The 25418-nt window shown below is 39.2% G+C and overlaps 1 protein-coding gene across 3 annotated transcripts; it reads left to right on the top strand.

Annotated features, from left to right (window-relative positions):
• mknk2b (MAPK interacting serine/threonine kinase 2b) lies at positions 1-23146 on the top strand. 3 transcript variants are annotated; one of them, XM_043721126.2, is made up of 14 exons: positions 1-154; positions 505-664; positions 1214-1298; positions 1429-1530; positions 2314-2411; positions 6270-6349; positions 6738-6811; positions 7853-7957; positions 8659-8714; positions 10536-10631; positions 16139-16333; positions 19323-19487; positions 19611-19654; positions 20187-23146. In XM_043721126.2, the coding sequence occupies exons 2-14, from the start codon at positions 614-616 to the stop codon at positions 20434-20436; spliced, it is 1401 nt and encodes a 466-aa protein (XP_043577061.1). In that variant the 5' UTR covers positions 1-154; positions 505-613; the 3' UTR covers positions 20437-23146. The 3 variants fall into 3 exon arrangements, with proteins under 3 accessions (XP_043577061.1, XP_043577062.1, XP_043577063.1); XM_043721127.2 differs by lacking the exon at positions 505-664 and having other exon boundaries at positions 21-154; XM_043721128.2 differs by lacking the exons at positions 1-154; positions 505-664; positions 1214-1298; positions 1429-1530; positions 2314-2411 and adding an exon at positions 2488-4231.
• The last annotated feature ends 2272 nt before the right edge of the window (positions 23147-25418 follow it).

The following is a 25418-nucleotide window of genomic DNA, read 5'->3' as shown; positions in this document are numbered from 1 at the left end:
GCACGTTTGAGCGTTTTTGCACGTAGGCGGATCTACAGTGAGGCTGTGTTAATAATGTTTACAGACTGGGAGGTTATAAAGTGCATGAGCCAGAACTGCCTCTTGTAGATTAGCACTAGGCTGCTGGCTGGCTAGTGAAGGAGTGGGTGTGCTGGTAAGTCATTGCAAAAAAAAAATGTATTGAGGGGGGAAAAAACAACTTGCAAAGAAAACAAAATCCTAGGACAAGAAAATTGTGATTTAAAATTTGAATTGCTGTTAGATTTTTGAGCTGCATTATTTCTGTAGCATAAGGCGTGTTGGGTAATGAAAATGCCGTTTTAAAAAAGCAAGTTGTAGCTTGTAATGGAAAAGGGAGATGGTATGAAGCACACTGAATGTTGGTGTTAGTGTTTGCTAGTGGTGTGCAGGGGAGAAAGCCTATTTCTAAATGATGCGTTCGTGTTGGGAAGTGCTTGGATTGAATGGCTCCAGACTGTCAGTTTTCATTCTCTCCCATTTCAGGCCATACACACTGAGACAATAGCGGGCTCCAATTTTAGAAAGAAACTCTTCCTCTCCGAGGCTGCTTCTTGTTGATTCCCTTTAATTGTTACTAGCACTGTGAAGGAAAATGGTTCAGAACAAGATTGCGGAGTTGAAAGGTTTCCACCGCTCATTCAAGGTAAAGCAATTCCCGTTTGCCGCAGTCTGCTGGTTTATTTACCGAGAAGCTTAAACGGGGCAGTGCAGGCAAATTGTGTTGTGTTTCTAAAATTTAATTGCAAGCAGACATTTAATATGGGACTATTTTGGAAGTGTGACCTGAGCTATATTGTGGTGAAACATACCACTGGAACTAACCAAGGAGCGGTTATTTATCCAGTCACTGCAGTAATCATTGGGCATGTTATTTTCCTGAAGCTCTTCATTGGGTGAATTTTAAGTCCTTTAGCATAGAAACGGCTCCATTTTGTAAGTAGGCTGATGAAAGAATTAAGTAGGCGGTCTCTTTCTAACTGCGAGTTTCTTACGTGACTAAAAATACAGAATTGCAGTAAGCAATCCGTTATGGAAGCTTTTCAAAGTCAGACTTTGGCTTGATTTGTTAGCTGGGGAAGGATATAAAATACATGGGCCAGAGTCTCTTGTGAGATTAGCACTCGGCTGCTGGCTGGCTAGTAAGTTTTTTGTTTTGATGATTTTAATTACCTGATAATATTCATATTTTTAGGGGCAGACTCCTTTTGATGATTATTGCGATGACACTGGACCATCTCCTGTTGAGAAGGTGTTTAATTTCGATTGTCCTAGACCTGGTAAGTAGTTACTGAAAGGCCAGTTACTTTGAATAGAGTATTAATGTTAACTATTAAAGTTGATGATGTATTTAGCTTCTGTGATTGTGTAAGATGACATTAGAAGTGAAAAAGTTCTCACTTATTGTAGACATGCCCTCGAGTCTGCCCATTGACATCCCAGATGCCAAGAAAAGAAATAAGAAGAAAAAAAGATGTCGGGCCACAGACAGTTTCAGTGGCAAATTTGAAGGTAAGCTTGTCGATTTTAATGACGTGATCCATTTCAGAATGAACTATGTAACTGCAGACTGAACTTGTATCACATCCAAGAACATAACTTTCCATTTCTGAGCTCTTTTAACAGTAGTTGTATTTTTTATGTCCGGTGCTGAGACTCTGGGCAGGAAGTGACTCAAGATTGTTAACTAGTCAGATTTCCAGTTGTTTAAAACATGCGCAATCTGTAAGCAAAAGATCGCTTTGAAGTAAGATGTATTAATGGGGTACAATTGAAATGGAGATTCAAGATGTGGGGTCTTTATTTTTCAAGAAATTATGAAATATAACCCCCTCTCCACCCCATAATTAATTTTCAACTTTGACATTTTATTATTTAATATAATAGACTTATTTATTTTGCTGGTGTCACCCATATCTGAACAACAGAATGTGGTAATTAAAGAAGGAAATGGTTATAATTCTTGGGGCTAAAGAGATCAAACGATGTGGGGCAAATGTAGGAACTAGGATACAGTGTTAGTAAGATGGTCAGCAATGATCATATTGAATGGTGAACAGGCTTAAAGGACCATATGGACTACTTCCATTTCCATTTCCAATTCTCTAATTGTCCTAATCTGTACTATTGCTTGATGTGCTCCAGTTCCAGTTGATTCTACATTAGTTTGAATACTGGGAAATAAACCTTGTTCTTTAATTTGAAAGCATTGCTTTCATTGGGTTGTATTAAATGGAGGATTGTCCCAACTGTCTTTGGATTAGTGTCAAAGCTTCCTTTTTAACTTTTACGCAGATGTTTACAAGCTAAATGGCGAGATGTTGGGAGAAGGTTCATTTGCCAGAGTCCAGACCTGTGGAAATCTAATCACCAACAAAGAATATGCTGTGAAGGTAAGTGGAACACTCTTCTCATCCAAAACATCCTAAGCTTCACTTTAAAAAATGTTTGAACATATTGGAACAGGTTATGGGTATGGTTATGCTGGACAGTGCTGCTATTGGAGTTTTTCTATCCTGTCCTGTCATCTATAAGCATTACAAATTGAATTATGATGAATGATTGTCAAGAAAATACCTTCAAATATACATTTAAAGATCTTAAGCTTTAAAACCATGATCTTCTACAGATATTTCAACCTTTTGTTTGAATGCTAGAATTGGTAGTGGAAATGCTAGAAATTTTTCTAACCAACAGTTGTTATACATCATTAGAGCAGTTGGGACTTGAACGGAGATCTCCTGGCACAGAGAGAGGGGTACTATCACGCTGCCACAAGAGCCCTATAGTGGAAATGTTGTTCCACAGAAAAATCTTAACAATTGACATTTGTGTTCACCTAAAGTTATTGCACTGAGACTTTCAGATATTAGAGAGGATGCATCGTAGGACAATTAACTTGATAGATTGTAAATGGTTCTAGTCGAGAAATTTGGTGTCCTTGTAAAGGTATTTGGGATAGGGAAGATAGATGTTTAACAACAAAAGTTTCTGGAAAAACTCAGGGCTGGCGGCATCCATGAAGAGAAATCAAAGTTAACATTTAGGATCCAGTGAGCTTTCCTCAGAACTGGTTCTGACAAACTGACTCTGGACTTGATAAGTTAGTTTTGGTTTCTCCTCTTAGATGCTGGCAGACCAGCTGAACTTTTCCAGCAATTTCTGCTTTTGTTTGTGATTTACAGCCTCTGCAGTTCTTGTAGTTCTTATTAAAATAAATGTTGACGTTGTCATGAAGCCTACCACTAGTTGCACAGCCTCCCTCCTAGAAGAGGGAGGGAATAAATGGTGTGAATGTGTTTGGAAAAGGAAACATTGCTAAATGAAATAGTAGAGGCTAATTATATCAGAATATTCAAGTTGGTGCATATTTGAATGATGGATACAAGAAATGGATAGTCGTCTAGCACAGGCAAAACAGACCATTTGGTCCAACATGCCCATGCTGACCAGGTATCTCAATCTGACCTCATGCAATCTACCAGCATTTGGCCCACATCCCTCTCAACCTTTCCCAATCATATACCTATCCAGATGCCTTTTAAATGTTGTAATTGTACCAGCCTCCACCACTTTCCATACAAGCACCACCCTTTGTGGAAAAGCTACCCTTCAGGTTCTTTGTTTTCCCCCAAATCTTTGTTCTCACCATAAATCTATGCTCTCTTTATATTTGGACTCCCCCAGCCTAGGAAAAAGACCTTAGCTATTCACCCTATCCATGTCCATTATGATTTTATAAATCTCCAAAATGTCACCATCAAGCATCTGGCGCTCTAGGGGCCAAAATCCCCAGTCTATTCAACCTCTAACTAAAACTTGGGAAGTGTGAAACGAATGAGATCAGCCATTCCTGTGTTTTGTGGTCTAGTTGCTATATCCTTGAACTTGCATGTATAGCTGGTTACAATAATAATGAGACAATATGAGGAGGGTGTTTGTGGTCTCCAGGTAAGATACAACCACTGAGCCAGGAAGTCCAGGTTCAAGTCCCAGTTGTTGCAAGAAGGGTGTAAAAAGTCTCTGTACAAGTTGACAATGTGGGCAATTGCTGTTTGAATTCCAGCCCTGTTGTCAGTTTCACTACAGTTTTCATTTTTTTTATTCTTTCCTGCATCTGATGCTTGCAAGTTTTGGAAGAGGAGCTAACTCTGCAGCGCCAAGCTGCCTTTTGTTAGGCTGCATGGAGCTACAAGATCAAGACATGTGCAATGTAAATAATTGAATTTTTTTTGGAGCTTGACCATTCACTGACCATCAGCTGTAAAATGACACTTCCATATTTTTGCTGAAGTTCATTGTTTCCTTTTCAACCTATTGCTATTTTACAATGGTCTTGTGACCTGTTTGGAAGGATGACATTTAATTCAAACTGCAACTATGTCGGTAGAGCCTAAATATGGTGTGTGTGTATAAGACAAGGCTAAGTTTTTGATGCAATGTGGAATACTTGATTAAAAAGCTGGATTGAAGGAGTTCTGAGCAACAGCTGTGCTCCCTCCCCTTATCTCTTTTTTTTGTACACCTTCAGGATTAATGGTATGAATTTTGGGGTTGCTAGTAGAATTGCCTAAAACATGCTTTGAGCAACCAAATGTGATCTGATCGATGTTAGTAGTTCTTTGTGTATGATGTGGTTTGGCTTTAAATTTAGTAATCTGGCAGGAAAGGACTATTAGGCTGACATTATATTTTCTCCAGAAAACAACAGGTTAAAGCATATGCCAGAGCTGCAGAAGGTAGGAATAGGCGTTACCTTTTCTGTTGTGCCTGTGGGGCAATGGAGTCTTTGGTTACTGATTTATTTGTGAAGGAGCTGGAAGAGCCTTGCTTTGGAACTGTATATGACAAGCCAGCCAGTCTTGTTCAGTTTACTGTATGATTTGCTGCCCTTGTGTTGGGACCAGATGTAGTATAGAATTAGTCACTGAAGAGTGCTCAATCTCTTGATTTAGGGTTTGAGAGCAGGGTGGTGGTGCTCCTTTTTTTTTTGTTTTGTTAGTAATCTGAGCTCTGTTTTATTGCAGAGGGTGGGACAGTCTTGAGATTGTGGATGCTGTGCAGCTGGCAGTGGGGACATTGTGTTTGGTGCTAAACAAAGCAGTTGGCGGTGGAGGAGGGGATGGAGTGGGGGTTGGGATGCTACAGCTCTGCCGTGGGTGTTTGCAAACTTTGCTCTAAGCAGCTGTTCTCAATTTGAGCTAGCAGTGATCTGTGAAGAGCGTTTTTGTCTAAATTGCATTCCTTGTGTGGAGAATTTAGCAAATACTTCAATTGAGGGGGGATTTAAAAAGTGTTTTTCTTGTGTTGAAGCAATTTAGTTGACTGTGTTTTAATATTGTATAGGCTTTCTTGGTTCAGTGGGTTGATAGTGTATCTTAAGTTTCCCTTCTTGATTTCTATAACTTACCCAGTTTTACTTTTTTTCTCTAAAGATGTTCAGATCAAATTAATTGTGCTTTTGGTTGAAAGATGAAGCTGCATCATAAGCTTTCATGGAACATATTGTGCAAAAACATTTGACCTACGTGAGGTTTAATATTGGCAATAGTGTTTTCTTACTTTGGAGATGCTGGTGTTGGACTGGGGTATACAAAGTTTAAAAATTACACAACGTCAGCTTATAGTCCAACAGGTTTAATTGGAAGCACTAGCTTTTGGAGCGCCGCTCGTTCAACCACCCGATGAAGGAGCGTCGCTCCAAAAGCTAGTGTGCTTCTAATTAAACCTGTTGGACTATAACCTGGTGTTGTGATTTTTGACTCTGTTTTCTTAAAGTAATTAACCCTTGCCTAGCTAGAAGTAGCCAAGCCACCAGCTTTTGATCTAAAAGGCAAGATTTATGTTTTAAGGAAAGGGTGTAGAAGAATTCTGTGGTATTTACAGTCTGGCGTAATGTGCTTGTAAATATGTAAATAGTGATTACTTTTGAAAATGCACACAATGGCTATCATTGAGAAAGAGTACATTTGCAAAAAAGCTTGTTACATAATAAGCAATTGCATTTGTGCATATTTCAAGGATTTTGCTGATCACTTTGTTTGTCAATCTATTTGTATGGTTGGATAAGATTTGTGGAAAAAAAATTACAATTTTAAATTTTTAACAAAGCAGCAAGACAAATTGTTTTAAATTAACTGGAATGTTGTGAACAATGAGGCATTGTGACTATCCAGTCACAATACAAAGCTCCATTAGGACTTTGTGTATCTGGATACTGAAGAATTGGGTTTATTCTTTGTTCATTGCAGATTATTGAGAAGAGACCAGGCCACAGTCGCAATCGGGTGTTCCGCGAAGTGGAAATGCTCTATCAATGTCAGGGACACAGGTATGTGACAGCTCTGTTAATCCTAAAGAGAATCATGAGATTTAATGTGCAGCACTCTCTGCTGACAGGATAGCTTTTAGTCTATCAGGTGGTTACTGTAAATAGATAATCCTGATGTAAGACTAGGAAATGGCTTTGCTGCGACAAAGCTTAAATACTGCATCAGCAGTACAATTATTTCTGTAGATTTTGATCTTGCTGTTAAAATGCATTCCCTGCATTTTATATTTAAAAGAGCCAGCAACTTTGCAATTACTTGTGATACAATGCAAACTGCAGTTTGCATTGTATCTGGAACTTTAGATACTGTACATAGCCTTTATATTGGATTGGTTATACTGTTGTCATAATTTGTAAAACTAACGATTTTATAATCGTCTTATCTTAGGAACATTCTTGAACTGATCGAATTTTTTGAAGATGAGGACAAGTTCTATTTGGTTTTTGAAAAGATGAAAGGAGGTATGAATCACAAATAATTGGATGCTGGACATTTATAAGACAGCTACTGTGATCACAGTAATAGAAGTGCAGCCTGTGACTGGTTAATTTGGACAAAAATGACCCTTTCTAAAAGTGTTTCCCAAATGAGTCGAGGGGCTTGTAAAACTCGACAGGCTGTGGTTTCTTGAATTTCTGGGAGGTTGGTTCCATGGTGAGCTTGAAGTTGGAACAGGTGGGAGAGTCTTTCACTTTGGGACCTCCTGCTTTCGAGATATTGCTGTTAATTGCCTTTGGCTACTTGAATGCCCCTGTAGCTAGTTTGCTTTCTGGCAGAACACCATCTGCAAAATAGCTCTTAATGTTTCAAGCTTTTCCTTAAATAAAGGACTATGCTGATTGCATCACTGTCTAATACTTTGAAAATGTGAGAAGTTTCTTGTTGCCATTTGATCCAGCTTCTCAGAGGGACGTCGATTTTGTATTGAACCATAATTTATTTTATTTCCCCCTTGAGAAAGGAGTTGTTTCAATCCAAAAAATAAGCCAGGTGGCCAACTTCAGTTTGTATCCAGTTTTAAAATATAAAAATTAGTTTGATTTTTAGAATCTATTGGGGCATGAGAAAACAAAGTCCCTGCTTTACGCTTGGGCTAGTTTGGGTTTGAGCAAATCAGAAAACTAATTCAAATTAAAACCATGTCTTATCTGCAAAAGAAGTCCATACATAGGAAATCTAATTGCACCCATTTTTAAGAGACAGTGGATTTATTTGATGTGTTAGCAGTAACTTTTTCTCTCTCTTCCTTCCATCTCCCACCCCACCCCACCCCACCCCACCCCCTCCAAGTTAGTGAACTCCAATTTGAATTTTGTCATGTGGTTACAGTGCATTGATTGTGGGTTGACTGCCTGTTTATTTATTTCTCATTTTGAAAGGTGCCTTTACTTAATAACTTTTTTTTGTTGTTTGGGTTTCAATTGTCTTTCCTTTTGCCATTGTACGTGGACGCCTTTGATAAGTCTGACCTCCTAATCAGGCTCTTCTTTACCTTTTTCCAGGCTCTGTATTAACACACATCCACCGACGAAAGCACTTCAATGAACGAGAGGCCAGTGTTGTTGTCCGTGAGATAGCGAGTGCGCTGGACTTTCTGCATAACAAAGGTAATGTGACTTAGTGGGTTGTGTAAATTTTATTTAATTTTGTCTACTTTGATAGCTATGGTTAGTGCAGAACAAAATGTACAAGACAGTGAACTCTCTTAGTATTTGGTGAGCATCAGGAAGTCTTCTGATACTCTAGTTCATATTCTGTACTTCCCTTGTGAAGACACTAAAACCAAAGGAAGATATTCCCCCAGCCTCTTCCAATAAGTGCACTGTTAAGTGAGGTGGCTTACATTTCTCAGGCTGATGATCCCATTATGCAGATAGTGTCCATCACATGTAAACTCAAACAGTGAGTGGATGATGGCCAGAGTCTATCTGTGCTCGTCCAATTTCTACGTGAGTTTCCGGGACTTGCTGTATAATGATAAGGAACCATTTGTTTCCTGTCCTATTTTGCCAAATGCTAAGGATATTTGTGAAGATTTATCTGAACGTGCAGACACACGCACACCCCCAACCAATGACAGACTCTCCGTGAACCTCAGGTGACTTAGATTTAATCGTTTAGATGGTTCTTAAAAAGGAGGCACACCAGAAATTTATCTACATGAAGGCAATCGCTTGACTCTAGTGGTGTATGGGTGTATGGTTCACACTGGAAAAGGTTTCTGAATGGCAGTGGGATTTTTTATATAGCACCAAATTAAAAATAATACCATATGATCTAATTTCCCAAATGGAATTTGTCTTTTCAGGCATGGCCCATAGAGATTTGAAACCAGAAAACATCTTGTGTGAGAACCCTGAACAGGTAGGCACCATTTGAGTGTAAGCTAGAAAGAATGGTTGTTGTAAACAATGTTCAGAAATGAAACTGTATCAGTTGGGGTGCTTCATCTTTTTATTTCATTGAGAAAATGTTAATTTTTGTCTGGCAGTTGGCCTACTTACAAGCCTAACTACAATTGAACAAAGACCTTAAGCTTTGCAACTAGAATTGGCTCATTGTGGATGAGGTGCTACCAGAATGGTTTTCCTATGCTTCCTAGTAACAGCCAGTGAAAGTTGTTTCTTCTTGGGCAGCACATTTTCACAATTGCATATACCTGAAGCTTGCATGAAGCTGATCCCTCTCCTGAACTGACTTCATTGTTAAGCTTGTACGCACATTCATCAGCTTTATGTAAAATAAACTAGAAATACTCACGCAACAGTCAGCATCTATAAATCTTGGTTGTATTTAGTGCTGTCTTTTATTAGTGTTAAGACCAAAACCCAAATTTGAGACTCTTGGTAATTATATTGAAACATCATTTATGACTAGAATTTAGACTAATTTCATTTGAAGCATTGGTTTATCAATCTTTACTGACCAAACGTGGGGAGGGGTTTCTCAGTGCTTGCACACATGCAGTTTCTTGAGGGAGTCCTTTTTAGATAGTGATTGGGAAAGGAAATCTATCCCCGAACTCTAGACTAGAAGGCCAAGGTGCTGAGGCTAACTGACACTGTTAATCATCACATGTTTGTGAGGATTACAAACCTTTTTTGGTTTTGTGGTACATCAATAACTTTACTGATTGGCACAGTTTTTTGGAGTCTGAAGGGGCTAATACTTCAATCAATGCAGCAAGCACCAATTCCAGTGTTCATGTTCCTGAGCTTTTGGTGGGAGAATAAAGTCAAATGTTGTAGGAATTAGACCTAAGGCAAGGATTGCAACAATCTGTGTAGTAATGAAAAGCCTGATCCTATAATCTAACTAGTTGCACGGAAGCAATAACTACATCTTGTTTATACTACTCACCATAAACCAAAGATGAGTGCCACCACTCCCAAGACCGTGTAAACCTCTAAACATATTCCCTTAGATCCGATGGCAAATTACACACACTTAAAATATTTTTAAACAGTTCACTGTGGTGACATATATTCTTAGCAAGTTGATCAGATAAACACCATATCCCCCGCTATCAAACTTGTGGTTATCATTGACTAGAAGCTGAACTGGACTGACTACGCTAGAAGGTCTGTGGGCAGGAGCCCTGCAGCAAGTAACTCAACCAACACTCCAAAACCTGTTCACGACCTGCAGGGTATGGGTTAGAAGTGTGCTGGAATATTCCTATCTGCCTGGATGAGTGCAGCTTCAAACATGCATGAAGCTCAAACCAATCAAAATCAAAAACCCACTTGATTGGTACCCACAGTGGCAGCAATATGTACCATTTTACAAGATCACAATGGCACCTCCAACAGTACTTCGCAAATCAGTGACCTCTACCATCTCGAACATCCATTGGAGCACCATCTGAAAGTTCCCCTTCAAACTAAGTGCAGTTTGGAGTTGGAACTTGATGTGTCAAAATTCTGGAACTCCCTTCCCAACAGCATGGTGTACACCAATGGACTGAGGCAATGAAAGAGGTAGCTTACTGCCATGTTCTCAAAATAATTAGAATTAGGCTGTAAATGCTGGCCTAACCAATGACACCCATATCCCATAAATTGTTTTAAAAATCCAGTAAGACCAAAAAAAATGTGTTTAGAGGAGACAGGGAAGTGTATTTTTCAGTCAGAGTTTGGGAGCTGAACAGTTATTGTATTTACGGTATCTCTTTTTTATTTTTAGCTTTCCCCAGTCAAGATCTGTGACTTCGACTTGGGAAGTGGAATCAAATTGAATGGTGATTGCTCCCCCATTTCAACCCCTGAACTTCTGACACCGGTAAGCAGAACTGTTAAATGGATTACATTCAGAATCTTCTGTGAAATCTGTAGTTATTAAACCTGAAATTGTGTCGCAAACAGCAAATAACTTGATCATGTTAATGACATCAATTGCTCTGAGATCACTGACACTTCCTTATGACTGTAAATTGCTAGTTATCTTGTCTTTTGCAAGATTTCCCTTTGATTCTGTTTGTGTAATTCTACCCAGTGACTACTTGTCAATTTTCTTTACTCTCTTCCTGTGCTCTGGGTTTTCATATTTTATCACTTGGGTGCAATGTTCCACTGAAGAACTAACAAAACTCTTCCAACAAAGGAAGAGATGGGGCACAAAAATGTTGAACTGCACTAAGTGAGATCCTCAAATTGCCTCTGAAGCTGTTTGGAGCATTTAGACCCTGTGTTATCTCTGACATTGCTCAGGATTTTTCAATTGGTTTCATAAAATGTTACTTCTGAGCCCAGTTTTGGGATTTTTTTTAAGATAAAAAGAATTTAATGTGGTTAAGAGATGCTGTTTATTTGTTTGTATACAGATTTCGTGATTTAAAAAGTTTCCTTAAGCCAGCTAGATTATTAATGTAAAGAGGTGCCCATTATATTTTTTGCTTATTGATGAGTATTATCCCTAATACTCTTACTATAATGTATAAAATGAGCTGTATCACAAGTGGGGACCTGATCTGTTGGGTTTTCAGAAAAATAGTGAAGAGAGAGCGAGGACTACAGATGCTGGGGATTGAGCCAAGTGTGGTGCTGGAAAAGCACAGCCGGTCAGGCAGGATCCAAGGAGCAGGAAAACCTTTCAGTTGCATTAAAAATAATCAATAATATTGAAGGCTTGAGTATGTGCATGCAGTGCTTTGTTTGAGCTGTAAACCCTTGCCAGCTATAGTCTGGTCTTAAATGTCACTGAACTTGTGAACTTTCCATGGTTTGCATGTTGCTATAAGGTTCCCTTTTGGCACAGTTCAGTCTCAAGGTCGGTGTGTTCTAGCCAACAAATACCTTCCTAGAAAGATTCCCAGTACTTCTCGGAGGATCATGAGTTGAAGTTATTTTCAATCTATTAGTAGGTGCCTGGTGTGGATGAGAGTTGCCCCTCAAACCAGTGTTTGAAATTGAATTGGATGCAGAACTCTACGTTCAATTTGCAGTAGTACTTAATTTATTTTCAGGGTGACAGTTTGCGTGTTAGTAAAAATTCTAAATATGTCTGAAACAAAGTGCATTTGCACATGTGGGAAGACCTACAGTAGCTGCAAGTGGTAAACATCATTGCTATTAGTAAACATTTTGGACATAGTTCCAATCTCTCCACATCCCCCTGTTTTCTTTTTACATTCCTGAAGGCAATTTCAATAAAAATTCAACTTTGTTGGATTGAATAAGGTCTGTCTGAGGATTGTAGTTGTATTGTTTTTTTGCAACTGGTTTTCATTGGAAATGTATTACCGATCTCAACAGTAGGCAAACTATTTACCAAGAGCAGAAAAATTCCGAATTTGCAAGGGATAGTACATAAGCTTTTACTACTTTGTGAATTTGCACGATAGAGCATTTCAAGATTCCCATTAGGGACTTGAGGGTAGCTTGAATGTTTCGAGTATACATCTTTGCATTCATGAAACTTTCTCTTCGGCCTTGACCTGGTGTACAGTTTGGCTGGGTTGTGGATACATTCAGTACTGTAATTTCAAGGCTGGTACTACAGAAGATGCCTTTCTTTATTGGTGTTTGTTGTGGTATGTTTTGCTACAATATTGATTTCTTGAAGGCTTCTCCAGATAATGGCCATTACCCAATCTTTTTCCTGCAGTGACTACAAACATTCAAGATATTTATCAATCTCTGTCTCTGGTCTAATATTGGTCTCTGAAGTTATTACTATGAACAAAGGTTGCTGTTATTTTTGAAACCAAGCGCAGAATGAGAATATGAAAATCCATTGGCTTGATTCATCCTGTTGTTCATGTGGATTATGCACACTAATACTATAACAATAGTGTATGCTTATTTCCAAACACCCTCTCCCCGGTCTAGTTGTCTGCATATGTAAAAAGCAGACATGCAAGCAGGAAGTTAAAATTTGTCAGCTTGACCCAGTTAAAATTTTAAGTTGCTAAACGACCAGTATCCTCTATTTTCTACACAGACACTTTTCATAGTGGACACCTTTTTTGCACACACTTTATACTTATTATACTATGTTAGTGTCAACTAGTTCTTTAACATTTGGGCTTTTGAAGCTTTTTAAACCTGGTTTTTAACTTGACTATATAGCATATTCTGTACATCATAAGCCAGCTGTGTCTTCATTGAATCCATGCCTCCTTAAACAGCTGTTTAAAAACTAATCCTTTAATGTAATGCTGCCAATAGTGTCTGGTCTTCTGTAGTTCACAAACCTTTTAAGTGTTTGTGTCAAAGAACTGGACATTATTTCCAAATATTTGTAATGGTTGAAGTGGAAAGGAAAAATTAAAATGAGTGAGAATCATGTTAGACCAGAAAGTAATGGCCAATAGATTGTGCAGAAATCAATGTAAACTGTGTGGCTTTTGGTTAGTTTGGGTTGTACTTACATTTCATCATGTCATTTTGCTATGAGCAAAACAAAGTTCCACTCCGCTCAGCAGATCTGATGCAATTGGTGGAAATGAGGGTGTTTCACAAGAAGGGCAAAGGGCACTTCAGCTCTCTGTTTAAAGTTCGGCTGTTGGGAGGGGCTAAGTGTGTCTCTGATTTTGTTTCTTTTCACTTAATAGGATGGGTAATTATTGAGTTGCTGTTAACTCTGAAATTTTGCTTTAAATTGGAAGCAAACATGACACTAGTCATGTTTAGTTTTTTTGGTGTATCTTGTTTAGTAGTTTTTGGGTCTGTCCGAGCAAAAGGGTTTTATTATCTTTTGGGATTTTGATTTTATTGAGCTAGACTTTGACCTCTTCATGTATAATGCTGACATATTGTGATCTACCTTTTATTCAGGATATGGTCTCATGTTAGCTTGCACTCAATTATCTCTGCTTTTCCAATTTTATTTTATTTTCCATTTTTATGCCTGTTCAAAATAGCTCAAATTTATTGTTTATACTTTTTAAAGCTTTTAATGTTCTTCCTATCTCTGCACCCTTCTTATAGCCTTGTAGATCTCTTCAGTCCAAAGTTGCTTGTTCCTCTGATTAAATTTTTGTTTATCTTTTGATTCACCACTGTCACCTATGCCTTTGCTACCTAGGTTCTGCTCACTGGAGGGAGAATACCTGCCTAAATCCTATGTGCTTCTCCCTCATCTTTTTGAAGATGAATTAGTTCCAAATAAATTGAAAACTGGGTGTGGTCTGTATGGGGTGGTGTGACTGATTGCAGATTAGGAAAGTCCCTTTTATAGTTAACGAGAGACTTGCAGATTGTAAACCTGAATTGCATCACCTTTTGATCTATAGAATCACTGGGCTTATTGCTGTATTTGTGGCAATGTATATGTAAGATTGTTTTCAGCTAAATACTCACTGAACAGTAACTATGGTCCCCAATATAACACACTGACTTGTTTCTGCAAATTTGTTTTTAGTTTCTAAACACTATATTTTCTGGAAAACCAGGCTTGTAGATATATTTATATCTGTGACCATATTGGACAGACATTTTGTACATGATCCATTTGGACAGAATTCTGTGGTGACTAATAGAGGAGATGTGATACTTTGTGCATTTCTTTATATGGGGATTTTGATTAATTATGATCTCTGCATAGATGGAGTGTGTAAAGGAGCAAATGCATATGTGATGTGACAAGAGTCTAAAAGCTTTCATTTCTTTTTAATTGAACAAGATGAACTATCTGACTGCGGGCTTGGTTTTGAAGCTTATTTCTTTTCAGGGGCTATCCAGTTGACTGAACTGTTAGGCAGCTGATTTGAATGTGTACTCACCAGCTTCCGGAAAGATGAGCAAGTAGTTGGAAACTGTATTTGACACAGTTTAAAATTGTTGATTGAGTGGGAAATTGAACTGCCAGTCCCATTTTAAAATTGCAAAACATTCCTTCCTTGCCCCCACCACAGTTTTTTCTTTATGAAAAGCATATACAAAAGTCGGTGGAGTTGTTGAGTGAGGAAGGATGTGTCAGGTTACAGCAGGATATAGATAAGTTGCAGAGCTGGGCAGAAAGGTGGCAAATGGAGTTCAATGTAGGTAAGTGTGAGGTGATTCACTTTGGTAAGAGTAACAAAAAGACGGGGTACTGGCCTAATGGTCGGATACTTGGTAGTGTGGATGAGCAGAGGGATCTTGATGTCCATGTACACAGATCCCTGAAAGTTGCCACCCAGGTAAATAGTGCGGTGAAGAAGGCATATGGCGTATTGGCTTTTATTGGTAGAGGAATTGAGTTCCGGAGCCCTGAGGTCATGTTGCAGTTGTATAAGACTCTGGTGCGGCCGCATCTGGAGTATTGTGTGCAGTTTTGGTCGCCATACTATAGGAAGGATGTGGAGGCACTGGAACGGGTACGGAGGAGGTTTACCAGTATGTTGCCTGGTATGGTAGGAAGATCGTATGAGGAAAGGTTGAGGCACTTGGGGCTGTTTTCATTGGAGAAAAGAAGGTTTAGGGGTGACTTGATAGAGGTGTACAAGATGATTAGGGGTTTAGATAGGGTTGACCATGAGAACCTTTTTCCACGTATGGATTCAGCTATTTCGAGGGGGCATAGCTTTAAATTAAGGAGTGGTAGGTATAGGACAGATGTTAGGGGTAGGTTCTTTACTCAGCGAGTCGTGAGTTCATGGAATGCCCTGCCAGTAGCAGTGGTGGACTCTCCCTCTTTATGGGCATTTAAACTGGCATTGGATAGGCATATGGAGGATAGAGGGCTAGTGTAGGTTAGGTGGGCTTGGATCGGCGCAACATCGAGGGCCAAAGGGCCTGTACTGCGCTGTATTTTTCTATGTTCTATCTTCATTTAAATGTCATTAGTTTTCTTTATCCCCAAATGCAAAACCTTCTGTAAAATCAAAAACGTCACGCATTTGACGCGATTTAACTCTGAGGAGTGAATAAAAAGGCAGTGCTCTTGATAGAGGAAGGGTCTGCAGATGTACCCTCTCCAAAGTTGCTCATATATCAGTGGTGTAAGCAGAGGCCTGGACATAAGTCACCTGCTTCTTGCTGCTCTGAATGATACAGCTGGGAAAAGGGAACACTGCCATAAGCATGAATAGTTGTTTTTCCTCTTCTGGGGATGAATATAGGCTTGTTGTTTGGAAATCACTTTCTCTTCTAAACCGACCAATGTGACGAGTTAAATGCTCATAAGAGTTGAGTGTTCTGTCATTTTTAAAAAAAGCCTCTGTGTTGATCTTGTTGAAATCAAATACTGCCATCTAAATGTAATTCACTTGTGTTTATAATATTTAAAAAGTGGCATTTTAGCATAAAGTCCTGCAGATGAATTATATCATCTAATTCCTGTAAATTTTTAAATATCTTTTTTAGTGTGGGTCTGCAGAGTACATGGCACCAGAGGTTGTGGAGGCGTTTAATGAAGAGGCTACGATCTATGATAAGCGTTGTGACCTCTGGAGCTTGGGTGTTATATTATACATCATGCTCAGTGGATATCCGCCCTTTGTAGGAAACTGTGGTACTGACTGTGGTTGGGACCGAGGGGAGGCCTGTCTTTCCTGTCAGGTGAGTGACCTTTTTTAAAAACATGGGTTTTTCCAGATTGTCAGGCATTTCATTATTGGCTCAGTTTTCATAATGAAAGTTCATGGACAGTGAAGGTATAATTCAACTAAGAATAGGTCTGCAATAATATTTATTTCTTGCGCTGCAAGTAAATGTATTGCAAATGTTAAGTCTAACAAATATTAACACTAAAATCCGACTAAAATTGGATGGTTACAATACAGAATAGGAAATCTGTTGACTCTTCCCAATAAGATGTATAGAACTATAGGGTCAATAGACGAGGTCTTTTCTGTGGTGTGGGGGAGTCTACAACTAGAGGACTTGGGTTAGGGTGAGAGGAGAAAGATATAAAAGGATCCTAAGGGGCAACTTTTTCACACAGAGGGTGGTGCGTGTATGGAATGAGCTGCCAGAGGAAGTGGTGGAAGCTGGTACAGTTGCAACATTGAAAAGGCATCTGGATGAGTATATGAATAGGAAGGGTTTTGAGGGATATGGTCCAAGTGCTGGAAAATTCGATTAGATTTACAGGACATCTGGTCGGCATGGGACGAGTTGGACCGAAGGGTCTATCCATTCTGTCTATCTCTACGACTGACTATCTGTGCTTTTGTGGATCCTGAGATAAATGGCATTTTTTTTTCCCCCCTCATTACTGCTGTGGTATGGCTTCACACCGTCAGTGTGCCTGAAGTGCTGTGGACAGAATTAAAGGCAGGAGGATTGAATCTTGAAGGGTAATGTTTTGGAGTATGAACCTGAATGCACCTATGCACTTGTAGATGGGCTGAGGTAGGGTTAGAGGTGATAGATGTTACAGTGAGGAAAATTGACTCTCAGTATAGAAGACCAAGAACTTGCATCAGTGTTGACTTGTATATGAAAGTTGCAGTTTGATTAAGGCTGAGATAGTAGCTGGGGAGGTTGGCTGACTGGAGAGACACTGGATCTATTGTGACAGCTGTGGAAATTTGAGGTTCTTTCGAATTGATTATCTGTCAGACCAGAAACATTGGATGAAGATAGAGGTGGGTATCATCCAAATAGCCATTTCCATCTGAGTTGACAGTTTGAACTTTGGTATAATATGTACTATGGGAACCATCACAGCAAGGCCCAGTCATACCCCTTGCTGACTTCCTCTTGCTTTCTTGCTGTTGCATCATCCTCCCTAACTTGGTCTGAGAGGCCACGTTGACACCTGACTGAGATCATTAGCTCAGAACAAACTAGTGATCAAAGACTTAGGCTTGTTGTCAGAGGTGAATCTGTGTATTATGGCCTCGACACCATTTCAGTTTTGTGTTTTTGGACAGAGTTAATGTTCCACATCCATAGTCATGATCTACACATACAAGAACTCTGCGCATGGTAAACTGGACAGGCTGCTGTGGAATCCACCCACTGATAAAATTCAGGACTACTTGCACAATCACTTTTTGAATTGCTTTCACATATTCCTGTTACTAAGAATATCTGGCTTAAAAGTGAAATCCTATGCCATGAGAATTGTACGGAAGTTGATGTTATTTTTGTTTCCAGCTTGTGTTCATCAGTCAAAGCTGTGTCAAGTAAATGAATCCGAATGCAATGCCACTAGTTTTGATTGAACAAATTTCTAAAGCTTATAACTAGTCAATTGTCAAAACAAGGTTGATGATATAGCACTATTATAAATCTCCAATATAGGTAAATATTGCTTGGTGTGATTAATCAGCAGATGAATAATGAAAGTAACCATTACGATAATGTTAATGCTAGGACTTGACACATTTACTCAGAACAGCAAAACCCAATAAAAGGTGTCTCTGAGCTGCAGCAAACAACAATCCAACTGAAAGCATGTGACTTTCTCCAGCAATATCCAGTGTATGAAGGGCACATGTGACTGCTTTTGTTCTCTTGCCCTCATGTCCAGTTTGATGCTATAGCTGGTTTGGCCGCCATTTGTGTCAAGAGAAATTGAGAATCAGGAGGTTAGGCAGCAGTGCATTGTTGGATAAAGTTTAAATGAGTAATCACAACCATGTGTTAAACTGGACTCTGTGGGGTAGTGTACTCACTTATTGGTAACAAACAGTAAACCTGCACAAGTGTGTGAATTGCAATAAGGTTAATTTCCTAACTACCTTTTTAAAACAGTTTGTTAGACCTTAGGAAGTCTTTGGAAATGGTTGAGGCCTTAAAAAATGTGACAGGTGAAGTTATTGACTCACTCCAATTGTTGAAGCACCTAAAACAGAAGGACATAAATACATGATTTAATGTAGGATTTGGGGGATAGGAGTGAAAGTTTTGTTCGTTTTTAAGGGAGTTGGATGTCAGGAATGTACCACTCTTAAAACAGATGCAGAGACTCTATCAATACTTCAAAATAAGAGGTCTTTGTTGAGATGAGGGGAACAAAAGCATGTGGAATTGGGGAATTTACATATAATTGTGCAGTGGTCTCATCATGCAATGTGTAGCAACCCTGCCTCTAAGCCAGATGCCTCTGGTTTGAGTCCCATTTGTGATCACAGAAGCGATCACAAGTTACAGTACAGGAGGAGACCACTCAACCTGTCTTGTCAGCACCAGTTCTCTAAATGAACATCATTGATGCCAAAGGAAAGTACATTCACCATGTACCCAAAAGAGGTGAGCCTTAAGCCATAAATCTTAGCAATACCCCAAAACTAGGCAGCAAAAGTGGAAATGTGTGCTAGTCAGCTGTGTGATGAAAGTAAGTTGGAGCCCTTAACTGTTTTTATCCATAGCTCCAGGTGACAGCATGCTTGCAGTGGTCCATATAGCTCCAGTATTTCTAACTACAGTGCACCACCCACTTCATTGCATGAAATTGCTTATTGATGGAAACTATTTGCCAATATGTGTTGATTTAGTTTGAATTAAATGATTTAAGTCAATATTACAATTGAAATTTAATAATTAAACAACCCATTTATCTCGCACTATTAAAGAATTTTATTAACTTTCTTTGCAGAATAACCTATTTCAGAGTATTCAAGAAGGAAAGTATGAATTCCCTGATAAGGACTGGGCACACATCTCCTTTGGTGCAAAGGATCTCATTACTAAACTCTTAGTCAGAGATGCTAAGAAGAGGCTCAGTGCAGCACAAGTACTGGAACACCCATGGGTGCAAGGGGTATGTTTCATTAGAAGTCAAGATTTTGCAAATGCCTTAACTGTTTACATACTGCAGTTTTTGACTACCACTGTCTTTTGTGCATTGTTTGATTGATTAGTCTTCTATCCTTTTTGCTTTTAGCATGCACCAGAGCATACGCTTCCAACACCACGCCTTCTCCAGAGGTACGTTTACAAAGCTTTGTCTTGAGCTTGAGTGTGCATTTTTAAGGTCATTTAAAACAATGGGTTGTTTTGAGGGGAAAATTTATAAAGGTTGCTAAATTCTATAAAGGGGTTAGCTCAAGCCTACTTCCAGCAACAAGGCAAAACAAAAAAAAAAATCTCTGATACATTGTTTGGTAGACCTTAAAGGGGGATGCAGGGTGAAATTATAATATAATCAAGCCATGAAGTGCTGCAAAGTGATGACAATCTGGGCCAATAATCCTTGAATTTATATTTAAAAATTTCAATGAGATCTATTTCTACTGACTTTTACCTTGAACTTTTCACCATAGTATATTTTCATAGACTGTTCCTTTTGTTTGTTTTAGTGAAGGGACTGCAGCTTGTAAAACTAAAGCCACAGCAGCAGAGGCTTGTGAATGGATTAGCAAGTGGCGAGAAACTGAAGCATTCAGGATTTGGAGCCTGTTACTGTGTTGTGCTTTGCTTTTAAAGCTGTGTTGACTCTTTGTTCTGTCCTGTCCCTCAGGAACAGCAGTGCCAAAGATCTCACATTCTTTGCAGCTGAAGCAATCGCAGTAAACAGGCAGCTGACTCAGCATGAAGAAAATCAGGATGAAGAGAATCCGCCAATCCTCATTAAAGCTACCTCATGTTCCATGCGACTGTCTCCACCCTCAGAATCTAAATTGGCCAAACGGAGGCAGAAGACGAGTGCAATCAAAGCAGCCAATCAGCAGTTGTTGCCATCCTTGGTTCTGGTTGACAATTGTGTGTGACATCATTTCTTCCCTTGAGCACATAGCGACTAAACCCAGAACCTTCTGGTTGGCTGGCTCTAAGTCTGGCGTTGTTACAGTACTGCTCCACGTAAGAAAGAACTGTTTACAGCATTTGAAACCTGCATGGGATAAGTATGCGAATCCCCACGATGATACTAAGAGTCAGAAAACTGAGAAAAGGGCAAAGATTTAAATAACGACTTTGTGTCTTCACCAAAGGAACGTTTTTAAGAGCAGGTTTTACATTTTGTTTTGTACTGTGATCACCTTCATGACAACTATAGTTTAGATTTTGCTGCTTTTTACATTGGTATCCATTTGGGCTTCTGGTTCTGGAGCGCAGTATCTATACAGTGATCAACGACCAGTTTATTTTTCCAATAAGGTCTTCCTGGACACTGGCCTTTAGTGTATTTGGCAGGCATACCTGGGGATTGTCATTGGCTGCAAAAGACCTGCACTTCAGAAGCAAGCACCAAAACATCATCTAAAAGGCAGCAATTTATTTTGCATTTTTCAGATATGTGCAGGCTTGCTCCTAATCTCCAGTGTAAAAAAAAAAATCAGGGCTACATTTTGCATACCAGATTTTTGAGAAGACTGAGAAAGATTTTGTATATTCAGTTTTTTTTTAAATCTCTAGTTGTACACCTATTTTCTCTGGTATCAATGTGACTTTTTAAAATCTCACCCACTGACCAGCATGTCCTAGAAAAAAGTTTCCTTTAATTTCTGCCAAGTTCATAAATGTAAGTATATTCTGCATTTATTTTGAGTCTTTGGGAATCTGTAGCAGGACTTTAGTTCAGGAAATATGACAGTGATTGGTGATGGAGAAGAACAAGAATTTGACTGAGAAAAAGGCATTCCAGATACAAAAATGCGAGTAGTCTTTATCTAAGATTGCGTGAAATCTTCCAAATCTTTTCTTTGAGAAAAGAAAAGTGTTTACATCTCTGTTTCTAAAATTGTCTGTGGATGGAGTCGGAAAGTGCCACATTTTGATTTTGAAGTTTTGAAAAGTGGGTGCTATCTGTGTTTGTGATTTATAGGCAGGTTCGGCCTATCCTTTTTGTTTTAATGTGGTGGTTATATTCAAAGCCATTGAATGTATATGTTGAGCTTTTCACTGTATTGCAGAAATAGAGCGCACAAAACTGAGTTGGACATTTGAAATCCATTTTTAAAATGTACCATGAAATGCAAGCGTACACTGCATTTCCAATGTGAGGAAGGTGTGGCAACAACACCTTTTTTTTAATGCTCTACTGCTTTGTATCAGTTAGGTTGAGCAATCACAAACTATTGCAGGAATATCCATGCTTGACATTAAAGAAATGCTGCCCTTTTGTGGGCAGTATTAAATTGAACTTGCATAAATGACTCCTGAATTAGGAACAGGGCTACTAGTACTGCCACAGGAATATTTAGCAATCCACTGCCACCTTTTTATTATTGTAAAAATATTCTACTAATGGAAGGTATGGGAAGGAATTATGTCTCCCAGAGAAATTGAATTCAAGCTTGTTATTTATTGTCTATCCATAGGTAGCTATTTTTGACCATCTGAGCAAATTTATAGTTTACCTTTTCTGAAAGACCGCTGCCCCTGCTCAGTAAAATGTGAGCCCTTGGTGAGGACAGGAATAGGTTTGGTTCTAATATTTTTCTGATGCCAACATTTATGGTCACTGTTCACCTGTGAATAAGGTGCACCTACATGAGGTTCAGAAGGCAACTTGGACAGTGGAATGTAATCCAGTTGGGATACCAATACCTGTAATGGGACAGAAGAAGATGGGATAAAACCTAAATTGTTCCCTTTTCATCTAAAATGTTTTAATCTAACTGTACTTAGCACCATGGAAACAAAATGGTTGAATGGCCACTTGGCTGTTGAGATCTGATTTTTGCATTGTTATAGAGATCACCTTTTGGCTGTGAATTCTACTGATCATCAAAGTTTTTGTTTGTAAGTTTGCTTTTCTCAGTTTAGAAGAAGTATGTGCAAAAAATATTGCATGAGGCAACTCTCAAAGTGAATGTTTTTTTAAAAAAAAACTGCTTCCCAGGAAGGGTTGGGAATTTGCATGGCAGTGTTGGCAGCAAATAACTTCAGATGGGGGATCAGTTCAGGTATGAAAATGTTTAAGATTAATCTCAAAAACCTTCCAACTAATGATCTTGCTGAAGGGATTTTTGTCAGGTGAATTAGTAGGTATAATTTATGTGGGGGTTAAAACTGAATTGGGATTTCTAGAAAATGGCTCTCCCACTTTAATGCAAGTTCCCTGCTGGTTCCGTTGCTCAATCTAACTCTAATTTGAAACAGTATTATCAGCAATTGTATGGTACTTTAAGATGAAGCTGGTAGTACAAGAAACCAATTTAAATTATCAAGTACATTGCTATTACGTTGCTGAATAAGACATGTTCTTGTTGTCTTATACTAAGACTACTTGAATTTTGTATGATTGCATCATCTCATTCAAATGCTACCTTGTGCTGGATGGTAGCGCAGCTTGGTTTAGTTAAGCATAGGCCATTATCGAGCACTGTTGGTATATTAGCTAGCTCCTAAGGGGCATGAAGCGAAAGCACTTTACACACCAGGTGACTGATGAGGCTCACTCTAAATCTTCTTACTGTTGTTGCCAGGATTTTTTGTATTGTTTTATAAAAATTTTAATAAATGCTTTGAACTTAATGCTTTAGTGTGGTCTTTAACAAAATGAAAATATGTAACATTTTGTGAGGGGTGGTGAGGAAGTAAGTATTAATTCCTGGCCCACTCCAATGAACTTCTTGTTCGGTTAAGTATAGGTGCTGTGGTGGCATCCATGGATTAACCTGTGCTGGAACATTCAGTAATAAAGTGAGCTAGGGGTGGGAAATGTACTGCAAAGTAGCAGTGAAAGCAGTTTTGAATTTGTATAGCAGCTTGCATATCTTCAGGACATCCTGAAGAATGACTTTGTTCTTCTGAAATGCACAAAGCACAGTGGCCAACTTGTGTGCAGCAAGTCTCAGCATATGCTGCATTGAATGTCTGATTCCTATTAAGCATTGGAATAAGTGGGACCAGGACATTAGCAACACTTCATGCTCTTTCAAGGAACAGCACTGGTCTTTTTCTTCAACCTAGAGATGGCAGACCAGGCAGTGAATGTAAGATCACTGAGATGGCATCTCCCATAGTACAGTACTCTCTGACCTGCAGAGCATGCTCAGGTTTCTGACTGGTATTAAAGCTACTGCCTTCTAATGACAAGGTGACAACCCTGTTTTAACACTTGAAAAGGCAATACATTTCATTTGTTATACACACATTCAAGTATCATCTGGCTTTTCCAATATCTGATGCAATAAACTGCTGAAGTGCTGCATAATATGTTCACAACATCTCTCAACTTTGATACCCTGGCTGATGTGTTTGCACAATCCTGAGCCATAGTCTTACCTTAGACAGGAAACTATAGCGATAATAACCACATTCCTGCATGTTTGTATGGGAACCTGTAGTTCATGAAGATATAGAGGAGCTGATTACAAACCTGACTTGTACAGTTGTCGGTAAATTTAGACAGCATCTTAACTGGTTTACAGTAATTACTGGCAAATGATGCATTCTGTTTAGACAACTTCGGTTTATAGTTCTTGTGTGCACCTTTTACAATGTTGGTAAAACTCAATTCTGATTAATGAAAATAGTTTTCTCCCCTTTGCTGACAATGATCGCTTGAGGCTGTAGCGTTTCTGGTTTGCAATAAGTATTGCAATTAGGTTAGGTGAATTGGCCATGCTAAATTGCCCGTACTGTTAGTTAAGGGGTAAATGTAGGGGTATGGGTGGGTTGCGGGTCGGTGTGGACGTGTTGGGCCGAAGGGCCTGTTTCCATACTGTAATGTAATCTAATCTAATCTATTTGCTGATTTTTAGATGGTTCAAATCACCCCCAGATCCTTGGTTTCTGACACTGGATTAACAGAGGGGTAAAGAATCTCTGCATTTATTAAAACACAATTGAATATTTATAGAAAATAACAGGTCAATATATCAAGGTGGGAGTGGGGGGTGGGGGAGAGAAGGCAAATGGTAAACAGTGGAATCAACACTGTCAAGTACAGAGGCTAGGACTAAAATACACTATTATCCTGACGCACGTTATTTACTATTGATACACACAACAGTGATATGATCCCAAGTATCTGAAGTTTTAAAAAAAAACTTCCTGACCATGAAATGTCCTGCACCGTTGACAACCCTCCTCCCACACCTTTCTTACTAGCTAGTTGGATTTTGAGGTCTCAGTGAAATTGAGTTCACCACTGGAACAACAGATTTTGAAGTGCAGCTGGCTGATCCTGCTTGTAGCTGTTGCTATGTTGGGGACTTCGGATGCTGTAGGCCTTCAGTCTGGGCTGTGTCCGTTGGTGTGCTAATTCTAGTTTTGGATCCGTTGGGTGGGTGCCTCGACTTTTTTTTTCTTCTGTCTTCTGGTTCTTGCTAGCAGGTGTTCGGTCTTCAAAGGTGTCGGGGGATTGATCAGGTTGGTGTTGGTGCTCTTGGGCGTCTTCAATTGTCAGGATTGATTCGTGGCCAGTCGATGGCTGTGAAGACCTTTGTCAATGTGGTGGTCTCTTGGTGGGTAGTTGCAGGGATAGCTTCCCACTTCTGTTTCAACCGCTTCTGACTTCTCTCTCACTTGGGATTGGGCCTTCCAACTATACAAAATAGCAGCCTCTTATGTCCCCATCAAATCTGGTTTCCTACAATAGTCGTCTTGTTTCTTCGGAGATGAATTGGTTTTCCTAATTATTAAAGTAGGTGCAAATGTCTTGTGTATGTGATTGACTATCCATTTGAAATTGGAGGTCTTGGGAATTTGTACAGACTCAATGTTGTCTGTTTCTGGATCAGTGGTGCTGGAAGAGCACAGCAATTCAGGCAGCACTGATCCAGAATCTGGTTTCCAGCAT

Source organism: Chiloscyllium plagiosum, unplaced genomic scaffold (genome assembly GCF_037043375.1).
Source record: "Chiloscyllium plagiosum isolate Xiang-an unplaced genomic scaffold, Cpla_swu_hap1 HiC_scaffold_28, whole genome shotgun sequence".
Classification (NCBI taxonomy): Eukaryota; Metazoa; Chordata; class Chondrichthyes; order Orectolobiformes; family Hemiscylliidae; genus Chiloscyllium; species Chiloscyllium plagiosum.
This window is presented reverse-complemented; position numbering and strand designations above follow the sequence as displayed.

Coding starts and splice junctions, on each gene's coding strand:
- mknk2b (XM_043721126.2), top strand. CDS start 614: ATGGTTCAGAACAAGATTGCGGAGTTGAAAGGTTTCCACCGCTCATTC. Junction 665..1,213: donor GTTTCCACCGCTCATTCAAG/GTAAAGCAATTC, acceptor TCATATTTTTAG/GGGCAGACTCCTTTTGATGA. Junction 1,299..1,428: donor TTTCGATTGTCCTAGACCTG/GTAAGTAGTTAC, acceptor CACTTATTGTAG/ACATGCCCTCGAGTCTGCCC.